The sequence below is a fragment of the Epinephelus lanceolatus genome, chromosome 2 (assembly GCF_041903045.1).
Source record: "Epinephelus lanceolatus isolate andai-2023 chromosome 2, ASM4190304v1, whole genome shotgun sequence".
NCBI lineage: Eukaryota > Metazoa > Chordata > Actinopteri > Perciformes > Serranidae > Epinephelus > Epinephelus lanceolatus.
Window position 1 is genome coordinate 48,354,428 of NC_135735.1, and position 19,612 is coordinate 48,374,039.

Consider the following 19,612-nt stretch of genomic DNA (forward strand, 5'->3'; position numbering starts at 1 on the left):
CGTTCAGATGCGAACTGAGTCTATCTCTGAACGACTAACTTACTGCCTTGCAAAGTGGAGTGTAATGGACTGCAGACCAGTTTCAGTGGTAGAGGACAGGGGGGCAACCGTGTCCAAAATCCAGCAGCTTCAACTACAACACATCTGCTTAAATTCATTTGAAATGAATTCTTTAAAACACATTCACAGCTATAAATACAGAAGTAATTATACTGTCACTCCTAAACACACCACAGTCCCATGGAAAAGGAGAACTCCTGTTCTAGGTGGTCACTGGGTTCTACTCAAAGGTAAATGACTACAAACAGGCTCACAGTACAGTCCGAGCATCACATGGCTGGAACCCACACTAATGTCAGAGACTTAACAACCTGTGGTACTTTTGTTAGAAATTTAAAAATGTGGTCATTTGAGAAATAGCAGTGGCAGCATGATATTTAATAATATTCTCAGTCTGTTTATCACCGTTAATTGTATCTAAAGTCTACATGCCATATGTTATTTGCTCTATTTTTTGTCTTCTTTGTCCCCTTTTTTTCATCTTATGTCTTTTTTGTTTGTGTTGTCAAGTCATGATATTTATATATTCTTCTATGGTGTTATCTCTATTCTATAATCTGCAAATAAAAATGATCAGTTTGACTAATGTTAATTTATGTGTGCTGTCCATGATAAATAAGGTAAATGATTCTCACTTGTTGCAAAAATCCAATTCAGACAGTACCTGCTGTAAACATGCTTTGTGTAAAGGTGGTGTTGGTCATAATTGTGTGCTGTGTATGCTGACACAAGCGTGGCCTATGTGTCCACTGACTTGTTGAAGTTGATGAGCCAGATGGTGACCTCAGCAGGCGCCGTCTGGTCCCAGTGGATGGTGTATCCTTTGGCTAGTGTGATCACTGGCTGGAACTGCTGGTAGTGTTTCTTCTTCCCCAGTGCGCCCTCTAGTGTCAGGGGCCGGTCAGGGTACTCATCCCGCACTATGTGCATGTTTAGATTGGCAGGGTTACGCGTCTGGACGTAGATCTAAGGAAAACCAACCATAGAGTTAGAAGGATGATTCGAATATTTGGACAAAAATCTTAAATAGCCTTATCCACTATCATTATATATATTTTTTTCATTTTCTCTGATATAAATGACCCCTTGACTCAGTTGGTGTGGGTCAAGCACCTAATGTTCAACATCCCTGGTGTAGGTGTTTCATCAATTTAGCCATTCAGACTTAGGGCCAAAACACACCAGCGGTGAACAGCGTGTATCAAAAAAATACTCCCCCTGTTATTTTCAATGTACAACCTACTACAGATGCGTGAACATGTGTCCTGGACATGTCGCCCCACCGCACTTCATGCCACTGTCCCCCACTTGCTCTCTGCTTGTACATACCAGCTCCTGTAGCAGCTCTTTTTCTCTGCTCCTAAACTCCTCTCCTCACCACGGATAATGAGAACTCTGTTGCTGTTGCTCTGTCTCATGTGTGATGAAGAATGGATGAGGACAGACTCGTTGATGAGGACGAGAAATATCCCTAGTTAAACAACCACAGTCCCGACATTTTAAAGACCCTGGCCAAATAAACATTGCCTGGCAAGTCAAAGCTCTGGTGATTGGCTCTTGAGGTGAAATATCAACTTTAATTAGTGGTTGTTCACACATGATTTAAAGCCAATGCAGAGGTGGAAGACAGATCTTTCTGTAAAAGTAGTAATAACTGTGTGGTCATCTGTTAATGAGCTGCAGCGCAACATGTCTGATGTGTGCGAGGGGTGGCGCTTGATGCATGTTGCCATGCAGTGCCGCAGGGTGGCGGCACTGGTGTGTTTTCAGCTTTATACAGAATTTTGACCATAAAAACTGAAAAACATTTAAAAGAGGAGATAACACAAACTTGTACTGTACCAATGAAACGCTGGATTAATAAGCAATGAAATACACCCTTACCCAGTTCAAAACACTCAGTGGTTTTGCCTCTAAAGTCTTAGTTGGTCTGGTATGACCAGTAGCTTATTGTGGCAGATGGATTTTGCTGACATTACAACTGACATTAATTAGTTTGTTGACTTAATGGCTCTTCCCTGTTTGTACTTTTCTTATGCTGCCTTCTAGTATTTAAAATTATGTCCCAACTGTCTCTGTGACTACAGCTTTATCTGTTTAGCAAAGTAAAATATACTTGCTTTAGATACAACTTTTAAGTAAGATGACTTGTTGTTGGTAGGCACTTTGAAAGGGCTGTGCTATAGCAGTTTCCCCTTCTTCCAATCATTGCAGTGAGCTAGGCAAAACATGTACTGACTCAATTTGTGTACACATTGATTAATATAATCCTCTGTTTAAAAATATACAAATTTCAAACATTCAACTCACTGAATGTTAGAAAAACCTTATTTGCAAAAAAAATCACAAACAATAAATATTCTGTTTCTTGTTCAAAAGTTCTTCTAGCATTGCTTATTTTCCTGATAGCTACCAACATCATTAATGTGATTATACACACTGCAAAACAACCAGTGCATGACTGATTTCTCATTTCAAACAGAACAGGGATTATTAACTTATTTATGCTTTCAAAGAACTTTGACTGTAATATGAAAATACATGAACAGCCAAATAGAGTGTAACAGAAAGTAGATTAGTTTGTAAACACTGATTTGTGAATGAATTACCCACCTGTGCATAGTGGCCGCTGCAGATAGCTGCCTTCCAGTTGGGCACGTCGATGCAGTCGGGGTGCCGGAGCAGCCAGTTGTCCTCTTTAACCAGGAAGGCTCCTGGATACTCGCTGACTGAGCCGTCGATATCGTGAAAGATGGTTGTCTTGTCCCCGTCCATCTGCATCTTATTAAACCAGGGACCCGGCTCCCCAAAAAAGACCCGAGACGTGATCTACAGAAGAGGGATGGAGTGAAAGGCATACATTTGCAGCTGCACATAGTGGGTACTTTATGTCCATATACATCAATTATGATCATATCTAAAATTACTAAGTTTCCAAATGCACTCTGCTTCTTCTCTCTACAACATATAAAAAATGGTTAAGGCTCCGTTTTTTCAATTATCACCAAAAAATATTTGTAGGCTACTGTGAAATGGCTTATTCTGATTTGAACTCCTACAGATTACACTAAATGGGGTCGTGGTGAGGACAGTTCCGAATGCCTCAAAAAGACGCTTGAACGCCGGTCAGACGCGCCATGTCATAGGAAAACAATGGTTTTACTGGCGTCGCGTTTCTAGCGTTTCATCTCGGTGTGATCGCTCCCTAACTCTTTAATATCTCCACCTTCTTCTGAAAAACATTATAAAGACTCACCAAAGTCATAACCTAAAAAAACACAACTGGACAAATTTATTTAAGGATAACAAAATTGCACATTTTGACAGACAGACAGACAGACAGATAGACAGAAAATGACAGAGAGTTGAATGGTGCTCATTCTAAACTGTATGAACTGTGTCTGAAAATTGTGTGTGTGTGTGTGTGTGTGTGTGTGAGAGAGAGTGAGTGAAAGAAAACCCGTTTAATATTCCAATAAACTAATGTTAATATCCAATGATGAAAGATGATACTTAGATCTTTTACTTAAGTAAAAATAGTAATACCACAGTGTGACCATTCTGTCACAAGTAAAACTCCTGTTTTCAAAATCTTAAAGTTACGTACTCATTATGTAGAATGGCCCATTTCAGAATAATGGATATAATATTACTGAATTATAATTATTATGTGTATATGTCTATAATCATATGATCATTTCATATGTTGTATCAAAAATCTGAATCTTCAAAGTAACTAGTGACTCAAAAAAATTAGTGGAGTAAAAATACAATATTTGCCTCTGAAATGTGGAGGAATTAAAGTAGCATTAAATGGAAATACTGCAGTACCTCCAAATTGTACTTAAGTTGGCCTAAAGTACTTTGGCATCTCATTTCCATTCAAAGCAGACATCTTAATCACTGAAACATTGAAATATATTTACTTACTTTCTTTGTGAATTTAAAAATATTGATATTGATAGTTGTTAGTAAAACAGAATACTCCACAACATCACTATCATTAAACATTTGTTGACTAGAGCTGGAAAACCAGTTAACTGTATTTATGTTGAATGATGATATTGAATGAATGTTAACTTTTGGTTGAGTGCATAAAAAAGCATCAAAATAGAGCTTGTTTTGTTTTAAACAAGGTTCTGCAGGTCCAGAGCTGTATACATTATAAATGCGACCTGATGGTGAATTGATTCAAAGGGATGCTTTGCTGATTTTCGATTAGGTCTGGGTCGCCACGGTGTTAGGAGTTTGTATAAATGAACAGTGTTTGCCTTACTGCTGTGGTGCCAGCAGTCAGTGTTGCCAACTTAGCGATTTTGACGCTATATTTAGTGCCAGCAGTGCCAGAAACTTCCTGCCCCTGCTGTGAGCAAAAATCTGCCAGATGATTACACATTACAGGCCCGTGGATGGGCAGGGAGCTTTGAGGACTGGTGGCTTGGGGGGCCTTAACTGTTTTCATCTGCACACACTCCCATAAGCAGAGCTGCCGTGTGGTCATGGCTGCTGCTGCCCCAGGGCCCCCACCTAGTACGAGCCTCCTGATAGGTTTTCTCTTAATCACTGTCAATAGTGGTCACTGTTGATGTCCAATAGAGGGCTGGAAGGTGGCTTCCTCGCACTGTTGCCAACTCCTCAGAAAGAAAAGTAGCTATTGGCTGTCCTAAAAGTCGCTAGAAGCCACTAAATGATGTCATCGCCTAATTTGCATAATTGTCCATATGCATGTAATTGTAATGGATGCTGTAGGAGAGAGGAATAACGTCGTGGGAGAGACAAAAACTGAGTAAAAAAACACCCTGAATATGTTTAGAACTACAAATGAACCTTCTTTCAGTGATTTATATTAGACAAAGACAATTTTACATTTACATCCCGCCCTGACTGTAAACCAGGTCAGGATCAGCCAGTGGCAGTTCCGCGCATGTGCGATTCACTAGCAGTCTGGACGTGGAGGGGTTAACATCTCCTGCTCTGACTGCAGCTGGGAGGGAGGACTGGGCCGTCTGTGAGTGCTCTGGGGCGAGAGAGGAGCCCACGGCAGCATCCGCTGCTCGTTGAGAAGTGTAAGAATGATACGTGCTCTCACAACAGAGTCTCCAGAAGTCTTCAATAACATCAGAAAAAGTTGCTAGATTTGTCACTAGTCGCTTTTTTGAAAAAGAGTCGCTAGAGAGATCTGAAAAGTCGCTAAATATAGCGACAAAGTCACTAAGTTGGCAACACTGCTTCCTCGTCCTTGAACTGTATACCATCTCTGCACAGCCAATTTTTGCTGTATACATGTACTGCCAATTATGCAGATTCAGCTGGTCTCATGAAATGTAACAGCTAGCTCACTCATGGTTAATACTGTAAACCAGCACAGGAATGACAATTACAACAAAAATCACTATTTTTTGAGCATACACATTAAAAATACCATAAATCCTAGAGTAACATTTGTATTTCAGAAAAATGGCAAACTTAACAACTAATTTCAAAAACTACTCTCTTCAACGCCATGTATCATGGGGATTCTAGGGCGCAGACGTCACTAAGCTGCAACGTAAATATACATAAGCCTTGTTCCAATCCACTCCGGTTTGCTGTTTAAATTATTTTAAACGGAGCAATCCATTCCCATCAGCAATGCCAGCACCAAACCAAGTTCCAGCCGCCTGGGGCTCATTAAGAGCTCTTTGCTCTTGTGAATGGATGAGGTCAGACTGTCAAACCTCACTTTGCTGTGTGTGGAGCGGGAGATAAATACTGACAAGGACAAAGTGGCAAAAAGTTTTGAAAAGGAACCATAATACGTGCGTTTACATGGAGCCATGTATTCCTTTTGCATTGGGGTTGGAGGCCCTACCCGAATAGAAATGCTCCTTGTAAACACCTCAACCCAAATGAAAACAGCCAACCCGAAAGAAAATCTAATTGGGTGCACAGGGGTGGAATATTCCTTTTCAGAACCCGAATGGAAGAGTTTTTCTGTCTTGTATAGACCTCCTACCCGATTACAGCCATTCTGTTCTTTCTGCGCATGCTCGTTGCCGATGACGTGTACAGCGTGCATAGCAACGGGCTGAGATAGAGCAGTTGGACACGGAGCACTCACCGGTTTTCATTCGCCAAAGCACGGCCATCTATCTCCCTTCTTCGACCTTCTACCTCCCTTCTCCTCCTCAACAAACGAAGTATTAGCAGAACAAGGTTGTTGTCGTACTGCTGCTTCAAGAATATAAGCAAAACAAGCCTGAAAAAAGCACTAAGAACGGCATCGTCAAGCATCTTGTTATCCGGAACGAGGACTACAGTGTTCTCTTCCGGTAAATGTAACATTGCCCCGCCTCCTATCCAATCAGAAACCTTCCCTGCCCCAAACCTTGTGTAGACCCAAATAAAGGCGATTAAACTGATCTCCCGTGTAAACCCTCATTCGGAATGAATATTTCCCATGTAAACTACCTGGAAAGACTTTAAATCCAAATGATTTCATTCAGATTTATTTCATTCCGAATGAGAAACCATCATGTAACCGCACCTAATATGTAAACTGATATCTAAACTAAACTAGCAGATAGAGCAAGGACAACAACTGGTAAGTAAAAAAAAAAAAGATCTGTCTTTAATAACTTACATTTTGGTTCTAAAGAAGTCAGTCAGAATGTTTCCTGCATCTCAGCACCTGTCTGTGTCACTACCTGCAGTGTTGCAGATGGACTTTCTGTTGGAGTATGCCTGATATAGACCGCTGTTTATAATTGTGTGTAAAGACATGGCACTGACTGAGACAGTACATTTGGTCTGTTCAGCACCACTGCTGTCAATCAGCTGTCTCTCCCTAACATGGGAGTTTAAGGTGAAGAGAGCTAGCAGCATGGGTTGGTTAGCAGAAGCTCCGGGATAACCGATCAGCTCAGAGTCGACAGACCATGAAATGGAGGTTTCAACACTGTTACTTTACTCTACTTAACATCGACCATACATGCCAGGTCTCCATGACACTATGCTCTCTTATTATACATGGGCAGTAGAACATAGTCAATATAACTCATTACTATTCAGAGACGTCTCGTGTTGGGAGTAGTGTGGTGACACTGTGTTCAACTCTCAAGTTATATCACAACAAAACAAAAAGAAAGCACCACCTTGTGATACTATCTGGCATTACAGTATTACTACAAACCTGGCTGTTACATCAGCACAGTGCCATTCTTAGTGCTGAAACATTTTAACTTGACTGGCAATCTGTTTTCTTTATTTGTTCTTCAGAACAAGCTTGTCCGACAAAGTGGCTTTACTGTATAGTTTAGCTTGGGTCAACAAGTGCCACGTTATGCATAGTATATGGATATATACACTGATTTACAGTTGTGAGCTTTAAAATGACTTAGTCACAGGGGCCCCTGAGAAAGTTCTGCCCACACTCTGCTAAGAGTCTAGATCCACCCCTGCACACTCCTCACACAGACCTGGCTGAAAATTGGAAAAGTATCCCTTTAAGTCTCACTCTAGTCAAGAAACGAAAGTTGTCAACCCTGCTATTGCAACAGTCTAAATTTTGAAGTCTTAAACCTTTAAGCTTTCAATGAATATTTTTTGGTTTTACCAACTAACAATAGTTAGACACATAACATATTCTAAAAGTTACATATTGCATTTTGTCCATTCACAATATAAAGGTGCCCTGTGGAGTTGTCTCATGAACAAACAAATAATTGAATGTATTTCCTTCTTCATTAAACAGCTGTAAAACCAATTGAAAAAAAAAAGAGAGAGAAAAAAAAAAGAGTGGCGGGAATGTGTATTGCGTTGCCTGTGTGCTCATGTACATGCATGATAAAAACAAAACAGGGACCCACTCACAAAAAAAACCATTTGATCCATACTGCCTCTCAGGGTCAAAAACTTCACCTTTACCTTTATAGTACCAAATAGTCTAGGACTGGAGCCCATTTAAAGCTTGCTTCTCTAATGTAAGAATCTTTACATTCTCATTTCATTTCTAAGCACATCGTCTGTTTCCTACTAATGTCTCTGGTTAAATCAGTCCAGATGTTTTGTGTAATTCACATAGAAATGGACTCACAGGTACTTGGTCAAAGATGATGTCAGTGATGTTATTGTTGGGGCAGCTCTGCCACGAGTTGTTGAGCCTGAAGCCAAAGGCACTGGTGTGCCGTCCATCCAGCGCTGTATATTTCCGAAATGTACAGTTCTGCATGTTGATGGGACCGTCATAGATCTGCATGCCCCGGATAGGAAAATCACTGTAGGGAAACATAAATCCACACGGACATCAACCCATCAGCAATTTACACTCAGGGTTTTGTTGCACACGCATAAGTAGTATTATGACGATCTAGTGCAATGTAATGTGCGTACTACTCCATGCTTCAACAGAAGAAGCATGGTTTCCCATCTTATACTGATATTATTGACCTGAATCATATGTTTGTAGTTCAGGACTAGGGTCCATTGACTGACTTTTATGTACCTTCACCACTCACTGTGGACAATGTTTGAAGGTTTAAAGACTATTTGCCACAGCAGAACTGGTCTTGTAAACTGATTTTAGTCTAAGAAATACATTTTCATCCAAACTTGGAAAGGCTTGCCTCCTTCCTTCGTATGCACATACACCAGATTTGTTTTTCAGTAACAATTGTCTTTGTCACACTCTTCTGTCTTCTGTAACGTTTATCCACAATAGTGTGCCAGCATAGCATATACCAAAAACATTTCTATTAACATTTGATTCTCTGAGAAAAATTAGAAATAGAAGATGGCAGGGCACTCTAAGGGGGATCAAAGGGAACAGATGACCCCAGCCCAAAGTCAAGGAGTGGGTGAGGGGGGCATGAACAGGTATATGGCTAACCCTTAAATGGGATGAAGTGCAACAATTTAGTTAAATCACTGACAGTACAAGTTATATGTATTTAAGTGATAACTAAATGTATTTTTATTATTAAAACATATTTCAGTGTGCCATCTGATACTCCACTCCCCACAGGTATTGTGAAGCGGTGCAGTCCATCTGACAGAGGAAGTCAGGTGTGCAGAACACACAAGTGTTGCTAAAGTAAACTTGTGAGACCGACTGCAGCCTGACTACTTAAGTAAGAATGCCTCACCAAAAATTGAGAGCTCCTCAAAGAAAAACCAGGATACAGAGAGAACAAGAAGGTGAAAGAAGCAGGAAGACAACAATGAAGTGGCGGCAAAAAAAAAAAAAAAAATCGTAAATGGAGCACCAGGTATGACAGGCAGAGCTGAAGGTGAGAAGTAGGGCAGACTCAATTTTTACCAAATAAAACTTGCTGTATCGGGCTGAGTTTTAAATTTACAGTGAAGACACAGGTATTTAACTAGAGGACCTAAGGCATCCATTGGTACCAACCATGTTATGATAAGATAAGATAAACTTTATTGTCCCAGGCGGGAAATTTGTTTTGGGCACCAATTGCAGCAGCTATCATTACACTGGGTCTGTACATTGTTGACGGTTGGCTTTGAGGGCAATCCTTTGGTCACTACACACAAAGCTCTCCTCTTGGCCATGGCACAGTAGACTATGGCATTACAGCCCTTGACCCCATCGGTTTTAAGATCAAGCATGGAGTTGTAATTTTCGCACACAATAAAGGAATCTCTGGCACTACCTGTCCCTCTGGGCTGTTTCTAAAATTGCTACAGCCTGAAACACCTGATATTATGGCAGCTTTTCTAAAAACTTTAAATGCATGTTTCAGTGTTAACTGGTGATTTTTTTTAAATGAAATTGCAGGGGCAAGTGAAAACTCCAAAAGTAGTTGTGATACTGTCTTGGATTTGAAGCTCACTATTATGAACATTCAGTGTTTTTCACAGAATATATTTGTGAGGGCAGGGCTGGTGGGGGGCTGCTGCCAATCATCTGTTAATGCCGTTAGATGCAGTGCTGAAGGATGTACCAATGAGAAGCTCCTCTCCTGCTCTCTGTATCAGGTTAGCAAGGGCTAACACAGCACAGTGTGATCTCAACCCTACTCGTCATATTTTGCCATTTGGGCTGAAGCCCCGCAGCAGCGGTTAATCCGACACCAAGCTGTTTATCTCACACCGCCACCTAAATGACTTAACTTTGTCATTAAATCTGTTGTGATAACCATTGGGTAAAGTTTGCCATGTGATGCTAAGCAGTTGCCCTGTCACTGTGTGTGACTCTGTCCCAGGCACAGTGCTCTGGTCCTGCAGCAGTAGTGTCATGATAAACGGGGGGGGGGGGTGCTGAGCATGAATCAATATGCTGCACCCAGGTCTACAATGAAATGAGATTTGAATGTTTTAAATAGTCAAATTTGTGGTGAAGTTGTGGTGATTGGACAAAATTGCAAGGTCATGCAGAATTCAAAGGGATTGGCTAAAATTGCATTAACTGTTCCGATCGCAACATCCTGGAGGGACTGTAACACAGCTTTTGAGACATTCCCTCCTTTTCTCTGCTAAGCCATTTCTATTAAACTGGGACTCCACCTAAAATATACTTTGGCTAAGGAAAAGTAGCTGTCAAATGTTCTCACTTTGCTTCTCCATGAGGAACAGCAGTTAGGGTCAGTTTGAATTCGTGTCAGTTTTAAAGGATTGACAAGTTGTCACTGCAGAGAAATCTGCACAGCTCATCAGACCATTCCTTCTTTTTCACTGTCCATTCATATAAGCTCACTATGTTCCATATAGACAGTTTACGCACACACACACACGCACACGCACACACACACACACTGATGCAGCTGCAAATTCAGATGATGAGAGTAGAGTTTGTGGGCTGTAAAACCAAAACAACATGCTAATAAAGTCACTTACATGCCACGTGGCAGAGTTCTTCCAATAAGGTCAGAACCCCCGAGGCCCCAGATCCTGTTGTCAAGGAGGGGCATTCCACGATTTTCACTTTCACCCACAAACAGTGAGTTTTTCACCTGCTGATGAGAGCCATCATCATCTGGGAATGTCCCTCCACTGCACACAAAGATGGAGAGTTAGAGTCTGGAAGTGTGAAAGTAGTAGTAGTGCGTGTAGTGATAGTAGTATTGGTAAAGTAGCACTGTAGCATCAGTATTGTAAAATTTCTAAATTTTGAATATATTATTCAAACATCCCAATCATTATTCAAGGGATTGAAAACTGTGATTGTGTTTCTTTGTTGAGTAAATGTAGCATCTAACATCAATATAAAAACTACAGGTGTGTTATGTAATACATTGTATATGTACTTTCAGTGCTAAATATAATCTCGCTCATTTAGTGATGTGAATAATTACATTGCACATGTAAAGATGGCCTATTTCTCTGTTTTCACTGCAAGCAGAACAAACAGATGCAGATAGAAAGGTAAATCGCACAAACTGAGAATAACAAGCAGTGTTCATGAATTAACAGAGGCTGAGGTGAGGTCAAACCAGAAGAGCCATTACAGTTTACGATGCTGTCAGAGTTTATGGGCAACAAAAAAACCCCCGAATACATAAGGAAGTGGCTGAAGACAAAGTAATCACTGAGTGGATACACAATATGAGGTATCAGTAACTGTTCATTTGTTTATTTTGTGGGTGTGTATGTTAGCCTAGTTTTGTGTTCTTTTTCAAATATAGAGGCCCATGCATACTTCAAAAACTTGAAGACAGGTGTGTAGGAGGGAAGTGTCCATAGGCGAAGAAAAGGGAATTCCCCCAAACTGTCCTGTTACTTGATATAAACTTTATTAGAAACATAATGTTTTCATCAGATTAGGTAAAAGAACCAAGAAAATTTAAACACATAAGTGATGCCTACTATGGTGAGGCCAATCAGAGGCCATGAGCTGACAACGCAATCAGTCCTACTATCTTTGTGTATTTTATCTAATAGAAGGCACCTCCCATCTTCAAATATGATCTTTGTCAGCAATAACTGCATAAACATATACACTGAAAAATATAATGTTTAAAACGATGCATACAAAAACAGTAATTAAGTCAGGCTACTAGTAAATCTGACGGCAAAACCATAACAACTCATTTTTTGCCACCTCACATTTTAATAATTTCAAACTAACCAATGGGTGATGTCACAGTGGCTATGTCCATTATTTTTACAGTCTATGGTTCAAACACAACGGGCTTGGGTTTCGTAGACCGGGCAACTGGGTGTGGCCAGGCGGATTTTGCAAGTTTGGCACACTGTGCGCCTGGCGCAGCAACTCCTCTATCCCACCTCCGTCCCTCCTACCGGCGCAAGTCGGAAAGAGGGAGGAGAGAAGGCGTGGAGTGGGTTTTACACACATCACACCAATCAAATGAGCCCCTCTCCTCGCCCTTAAATGCGCCGCGCGAAGGCGTAATGAGAGTTTACTCAATTCGCCATGGCGGAAGAGAGCAGCAGCGTTAGACGGCCAAACTCCTCCCAGGAGGAAACTGATGTTTTGGTCCGAGAGGTCCAAGCTCGCAGTGTCCGAATATACGGAACTGGGCTGATGATGCAAAGGTAGCCTGGGAGGAGGTCACCACAATTGTAAATCAATGTTGCGTTTCTCTCGTGCGCGCGCGCTCTCTCTTTCTCTCTCGCAGTCTCACTCTGTTTCTTTTCTTTTGACTTTTCTAAGATGACAGATGCTGAATATATACTCCCTATCTGATGCTGTGGCTGTTTGTGGTTGGCTGAGAGGGATGTGAACTCATTAGTTTGCAGCTGTGTTAATCAAATCAGGTTGGGTTTCCATTACGCGTGCCAAATGTGCCAAACGGTGCCAATCCCCTTTGATCTGACATCAGATGTGACGGGACAGTTGATATAGAGATACATTTATGTGCTGATTGCAGATAGTTGCATTGAATAGTGTTTTTTTTTGGGTATTTATTGCATCGTTAATGTGCCTGATATTCTGGAAACCTGCCTGTGAGGTTTTGGTGAAGTGTGCGCACTGTCCGCTGGTCAGCCAAACTTTGGTTTACACCGGCTGCGCTCCCCCTGCGCTGACAGTAGACCTGGTTTCAGTTGGCGAGCTTTTAGCGCACCTTCGGCGAAGCCTTTTGGCACGAAACTGTCACTGCGCCAAGCTGGATCGGTCGACACCTCTCCCTGCTGCGCCGCCACACCCATCTCAGCGCACCTTGGTCTGCCAAACTACCAAACTGAGCGCGCCTCGGAACTTCTTGCTGTTACTGTTGAAGCCTGGGTAAACACTATGTAATAACAGTGCCTACTCTAACTCTGACAAAGGGATGTGAGGGTTTAAGCAGGGTTTTTAGTTTTAATCAGTGGCTTCAGAGTCTGTGTTTTGCCAGTTTTAGCTTTACTGATCATTTTAATGCTTTTTGGAATAGAAGGGACTTGTATAAAAGAGATAATCTTCACCCCAACAAAATGAGCACAGGTTTGCTCACAGCAAATTTTGTCTCTTTTATTAATACCCAGCCCTGCTTACTATTCAGTGCATTCCCCTCCCAACAGTGCCTAGATGAGTCAAAACAAAACGAGATAGCTACCATTTGTGGTAGAAGACAGACCACTGTGAATAAAGTTCAGCAGCAGTTACTTTCAACTTCTGTCACGTCCAATTTAATTAAAAATTTTATGCCTTCCATTGCCAGTGCAGTCAACAAATTGCAGTCTTCTTAATGTAAGATCACTGGTAAATAAATGTTTCCTATGTAATGATTTTATTCTGTCAAATGACCTTGATCTCTTCTTGTCACAGAGTCCTGGCTGTCACAAAATGACTGCGTCCCCCTACTCGAAGCCTGGTTACTGTTTCTTAAATCAGCCCAGAAAATAAAGCAGGGGTGGTGAGATTATTCACAGAGAAAAATTAAGATGTTCTAGCATTGTTCTTGGTCTTTTTAGCACTTTGGAAGCCCTTCCTTTTCTCATCAAAGGAAAATCACCATGTTTGTGTGTGATAATATAGACCGCCTAAACATTCCACATTTATCAGTGACTTTGCTGAGCTGCTCTCTGAAACGCCACCTCGTTTTGTTCCTCATTCTTGGTGATTTTAATGTACATGTCTGCTGTCCCTCTGACCAACTGGGCTGGAAGTTTTTAAACTTGTCAGAGTCTTTTAAACTAACGTGGTTGGACTGGTCTTACTCACAAAAAAGGGCCATACTCTTGATCTTGTGTTATCTCATGGTACAGAGAGTCCAGACATCAAATGTGTAGATCTCTTTTTCTCTGACAACCAGTGTCTTGAGTTTGATTTTGTTACCTAATGTAAATTTGGCGCCCTGTTCCTGGAATTTTTAACTCATCCTCTGCTGCTAAACACTGCTTTCAACTTCCATACTTGTCAATCTATCCTGCCCTTTTCTGCAAGTGAGATGCTAAATAGTTTTAATAATTCATTTTCCACCATATTAGATCAAATTGCCCCATTCAAACACAAATGCAGTAACACTTTATATTAAGGCACTGTAATAAGCTTTAATTAATGCTTAATAAGCACCAATTAACAGTTAATGAGCACTTATAAGACATAATAGGATGTTTATTACCATTAATAGGACTATATACAGTACAGGCCAAAAGTTTGGACACACCTTCTCATTCAATGCGTTTTCTTTATTTTCATGACTATTTACATTGTAGATTCTCACTGAAGGCATCAAAACTATGAATGAACACATGTGGAGTTATGTACTTAACAAAAAAAGGTGAAATAACTGAAAACGTGTTTTAGATTTTAGTTTCTTCAAAATAGCCACCCTTTGCTCTGATTACTGCTTTGCACACTCTTGGCATTCTCTCCATGAGCTTCAAGAGGTAGTCACCTGAAATGGTTTTCCAACAGTCTTGAAGGAGTTCCCAGAGGTGTTTAGCACTTGTTGGCCCCTTTGCCTTCACTCTGCGGTCCAGCTCACCCCAAACCATCTGGATTGGGTTGAGGTCCGGTGACTGTGGAGGCCGGGTCATCTGCCGCAGCACTCCATCACTCTCCTTCTTGGTCAAATAGCCCTTACACAGCCTGGAGGTGTGTTTGGGGTCATTGTCCTGTTGAAAAATAAATGATCGTCCAACTAAACGCAAACCAGGTGGGATGGCATGTCGCTGCAGGATGCTGTGGTAGCCATGCTGGTTCAGTGTGCCTTCAATTTTGAATAAATCCCCAACAGTGTCACCAGCAAAACACCCCCACACCATCACACCTCCTCCTCCATGCTTCACAGTGGGAACCAGGCATGTGGAATCCATCCGTTCACCTTTTCTGCGTCTCACAAAGACACGGCGGTTGGAACCAAAGATCTCAAATTTGGACTCATCAGACCAAAGCACAGATTTCCACTGGTCTAATGTCCATTCCTTGTGTTTCTTGGCCCAAACAAATCTCTTCTGCTTGTTGCCTCTCCTTAGCAGTGGTTTCCTAGCAGCTATTTGACCATGAAGGCCTGATTGGCGCAGTCTCCTCTTAACAGTTGTTCTAGAGATGGGTCTGCTGCTAGAACTCTGTGTGCCATTCATCTGGTCTCTGATCTGAGCTGCTGTTAACTTGCGATTTCTGAGGCTGGTGACTCGGATGAACTTATCCTCAGAAGCAGAGGTGACTCTTGGTCTTCCTTTCCTGGGTCGGTCCTCATGTGTGCCAGTTTCGTTGTAGCGCTTGATGGTTTTTGCGACTCCACTTGGTGACACATTTAGAGTTTTTGCAATTTTCTGGACTGACTGACCTTCATTTCTTAAAGTAATGATGGCCACTGGTTTTTCTTTAGTTAGCTGATTGGTTCTTGCCATAATATGAGTTTTAACAGTTGTCCAATAGGGCTGTCGGCTGTGTATTAACCTGACTTCTGCACAACACAACTGATGGTCCCAACCCCATTGATAAAGCAAGAAATTCCACTAATTAACCCTGATAAGGCACACCTGTGAAGTGGAAACCATTTCAGGTGACTACCTCTTGAAGCACATGGAGAGAATGCCAAGAGTGTGCAAAGCAGTAATCAGAGCAAAGGGTGGCTATTTTGAAGAAACTAGAATATAAAACATGTTTTCAGTTATTTCACCTTTTTTTGTTAAGTACATAACTCCACATGTGTTCATTCATAGTTTTGATGCCTTCAGTGAGAATCTACAATGTAAATAGTCATGAAAATAAAGAAAACGCATTGAATGAGAAGCTGTGTCCAAACTTTTGGCCTGTACTCTAAGTGTTAATTATAGCATAATTAACAGTTATTATTACATATAGGAGCATTATAAGCACTTAATAGAAACTTGATAACAGTTTATAAAGCTATCCTAAATATTAATAAGATGTCTATTTACATTAATTATGATTTATAAGGGTTAATTATAGAATAATAACCACTATTTATTACTGGTTTATAAGACACTATAAGACCCTATCAGATTAAATTAATAAGGTGTTATTAATAGTTAACAATGATCCTTTGCAGCTACCGGATCTAAAGTGGGAACAGTGTCGTATAAAGGTTAATAAATTATTAATATGCTCTCAGGGCTTGAAACGAACAGTGTCCCGATGCCCCGGGGACTATAAAAATTGGTACTGAGACACAAAGATGATGTGCCTGGGACAATTCCGGGACAGCAAAAAAAGTCAAATATCGAAATGGGTGTTATTTACAATGTCATTACGTATGGGTATCTGAACGTCGCTTTTGTCGTTCGATTAATTTCAATAAAAACTTATGAACAGCAAAAATACAGTGGCTTTTGCTGCACCTGATCTGGCTCCACAGACACGCACATGCACACACACATGGAACCCCTTCTTGGGTCCACGCTCTCCCTCTCTCCGCTGTTGCCTGCAGTAATTTCTCTATCGATACAGCCCATAATGCATCTAATCGGCTATTTGAAGTGTCACCTCTTCAGAGCGAAGCATGTCAATTCTGTTTTGAAATTTGTGTTATTTGCAAAGTCATCACATCTAGACATAATTTTGACGTTACTTTTAATCGTTTGACCAGAAAGTTAAGAACTAGTAAAGGCTATCGCCAAACTGTGCAAAATGCATCCTGGGATATTCACTCAACTCACTGGATGCCACTCGCCACCTATGCTCGCCACTCCTCATCAGAGGACAGAACCTAGCAAGGCTGAGATGGCTGAAAAAACTGATGCAAACTCCTCCAGTGCCGCTCCAGTTGGAGTAGGATGCAACACTTGGCTTCGGGACTCTGAAGACGATTTTTCATCTGTTTCTGCTCCTGTGATAAGTTAGTTTGTTAAAACAAGAGGTAAGTTAGTTTGTTAAAGTAACATTAGGCTTTTGGCTAGCTTGTTGATCTTTAGCTAATTCTAGTTCTTTGTGATAGGTTAAGGTTAAGGTCCAATTGATTGTCACACACCTGAGTGTGTGAAATTTGTTCTCCCTGAGGGAGTGGTGAGCAGCAGCGGTGCCGCGCTCGGGAATCAGCGCTCGGGAATCAGCGCTCGGGAATCATGTGGTGATCTAACCCCCAATTCCAACCCCTGATGCTGAGTGCCAAGCAGGGAGGCAATGGGTCCCATTTTTATAGTCTTTGGTATGACCCGGCCAGGGATTGAACCCACGACCTCCCAGTCTCGGAGCAGACACTCTACCACTAGGCCACTGAGCTGGCCAACACTAGCAGCTCAGCTAATCATGTAACATTACATGATGGCCTTACAAAGTTATAAAATGTGACTGTGTGTTCTAAATGTTGATGTTTATGATAATGATGGTAACATTACAGTTAATCAGAAGAGGTGTACTTGGTTCATTCATGTCAGTAATAATTACAGTAATAATTAGGCTAGCAGCTTTAGCTACAGAGATGAAGGTCATGCTTGAACTAGCAGCCAGTCATATTTCTAAATTTCCTACAGGTAAGCTGAGTATAATGAACACCCAGATAACAGTAGTATGTTTTAGCAGAACCTTAGTGTGTAACTGTGACACTCAGAGACATTGACTTTGATCGTGATTAACAGAGTGTGTGTGTCGCGGCTTGTGGAGGGTGTCGCTAGAAATAGCTTCGGTAGGTAAGTGCGTCGCTAATGACGTTCTGTGTGAGTTAAAGTGAGTGAGATGTGTGTGAAGATGCATAAGGTTGAGATACAATACGTCTGCATTAAAATGTAGATTTTACATCAGTTGAGGCTTGAACTCATGACCTTTGACATCAAGGAGCATCTTCTATCTATCTGAATTGCAGCCCCCAACCTGTAGCCATTTCTCTCTCTCTCTCTCTCTCTCTCTCTCTCTCTCTCTCTCTCTCTTTCTGTGTGTGTGTGTGTGTTTTCATCTCTCTTGTGTCTAGACCAAACTGAACAAATATTTATAGACGGACAAGCAACATCATGATTAAACAGGCTTTTATTTTTAAAATTTATTTTATTTTGAAAATTGGCCATTCTCTCATCTGTGTCTGACTTCCTGTTTGGTACGATCTGCTCTATCCAGCTTAACAGAAGCGATCGCAGCTCGTGTGAAAAATAGACCAGACGGCGAACTGAAGCACTGCAGTGCACAAGCCTCTGTGGGCGCTCTGCTTTGCTCAGCGGCCTGTGTGGACAGTCAGTCAGATAGGTTAACATGGGCGGCGATTGAAAACTGCCTCCGCTGCTGGGCACTGCGCTTCGAATATTCCTGCGCCGGAAATCCAGCACCGTACCGGAGAACTTCAAGCCCTCATTATCACTCTTGTGAAACCATTGTGAGAGTAATTCAGTACTAGGCTGTGGATTAAAAACAAGGGAAGTTAGATTAAATGTGTTTATGGGTTTAATTCTGAGCCTTCTCTTTCAGAGGGATGTGCTGACATTGCAGATGGTTGTCTTGTAGCCATGCAGATAAACAAAATAAACTCCCTAGAGAGGAATTAATATGCTACGGTGTATGTTTAGCAATCGTGACAGTGAAAATTTTTCCTTCTGTATTTCAGACAGACCCAGGTCAGCATCTGAAGCAGTTCCTGGATGAAGTGGGACCTTTTCTCGGAAACACTTTCTCTGGTGTAAAACTCAACAGGAAACAAGTGGATGACAATGACTTCCACAAAGTGAAAGATAAACTTATCAGTGGCTTCCGTAACAACCTCACCATGCGGTTTGGCAACCTTGATGAGGGTGTCTTGAAGGCCGCTGCCACCATGTTTGACCTAAGCAACTGGCCTGAAGACATCACTGACCTGGCCACCTTTGGCCTGGCCAATGTTGAGACTTTTGTCACTCACTTTCAGAAAACTGATGGGTTACAGGGAGCTTTGTGGAACACTGTATTCCCAAACAGTCAATCTAAGTAACAAAACTTTTGAAAAAGCCAAATGAACCCAGATCTGTCTTTTTTTTTTAGAACTCAACTATTAGGGTTTCCAATCCTTTTTTCCTGTTTTTGACAATAGTGATTGCATTAAAAATCAATATGAAAAGGAAACACGTCCTTATGTTGTGTTTTCACCACCATTGGTAGGCTGAATTCTCATCATGAGTGAATAAAGCAGCTAACTCTGAGTCAATCTGCTCAAATTTTTTAAGTTCAAATAGCTCATGTTTGTCTTAGTGTGCCATTTTGAGGAAATGAGAATCCCATGATCCCTTGCTAAAGAAAATAATAACA

General features: G+C 41.3%; 1 protein-coding gene across 2 annotated transcripts in view; it reads right to left on the reverse strand.

The window, feature by feature from the left end:
- The window catches only part of cemip (cell migration inducing hyaluronidase 1), a 383,014-nt gene that overhangs the window by 35,826 nt on the left and 327,576 nt on the right, over positions 1–19,612 (reverse strand). For both annotated transcript variants that reach the window (XM_033622351.2, XM_078162221.1), the window contains exons 20-23: positions 10,894–11,049; positions 8,135–8,315; positions 2,674–2,889; positions 815–1,026 (exon numbers count right to left, since the gene is read on the reverse strand). In XM_033622351.2, coding sequence (XP_033478242.2) covers positions 815–1,026; positions 2,674–2,889; positions 8,135–8,315; positions 10,894–11,049 — 765 coding nt within the window. The remainder of the gene's footprint in view (positions 1–814; positions 1,027–2,673; positions 2,890–8,134; positions 8,316–10,893; positions 11,050–19,612) is intronic.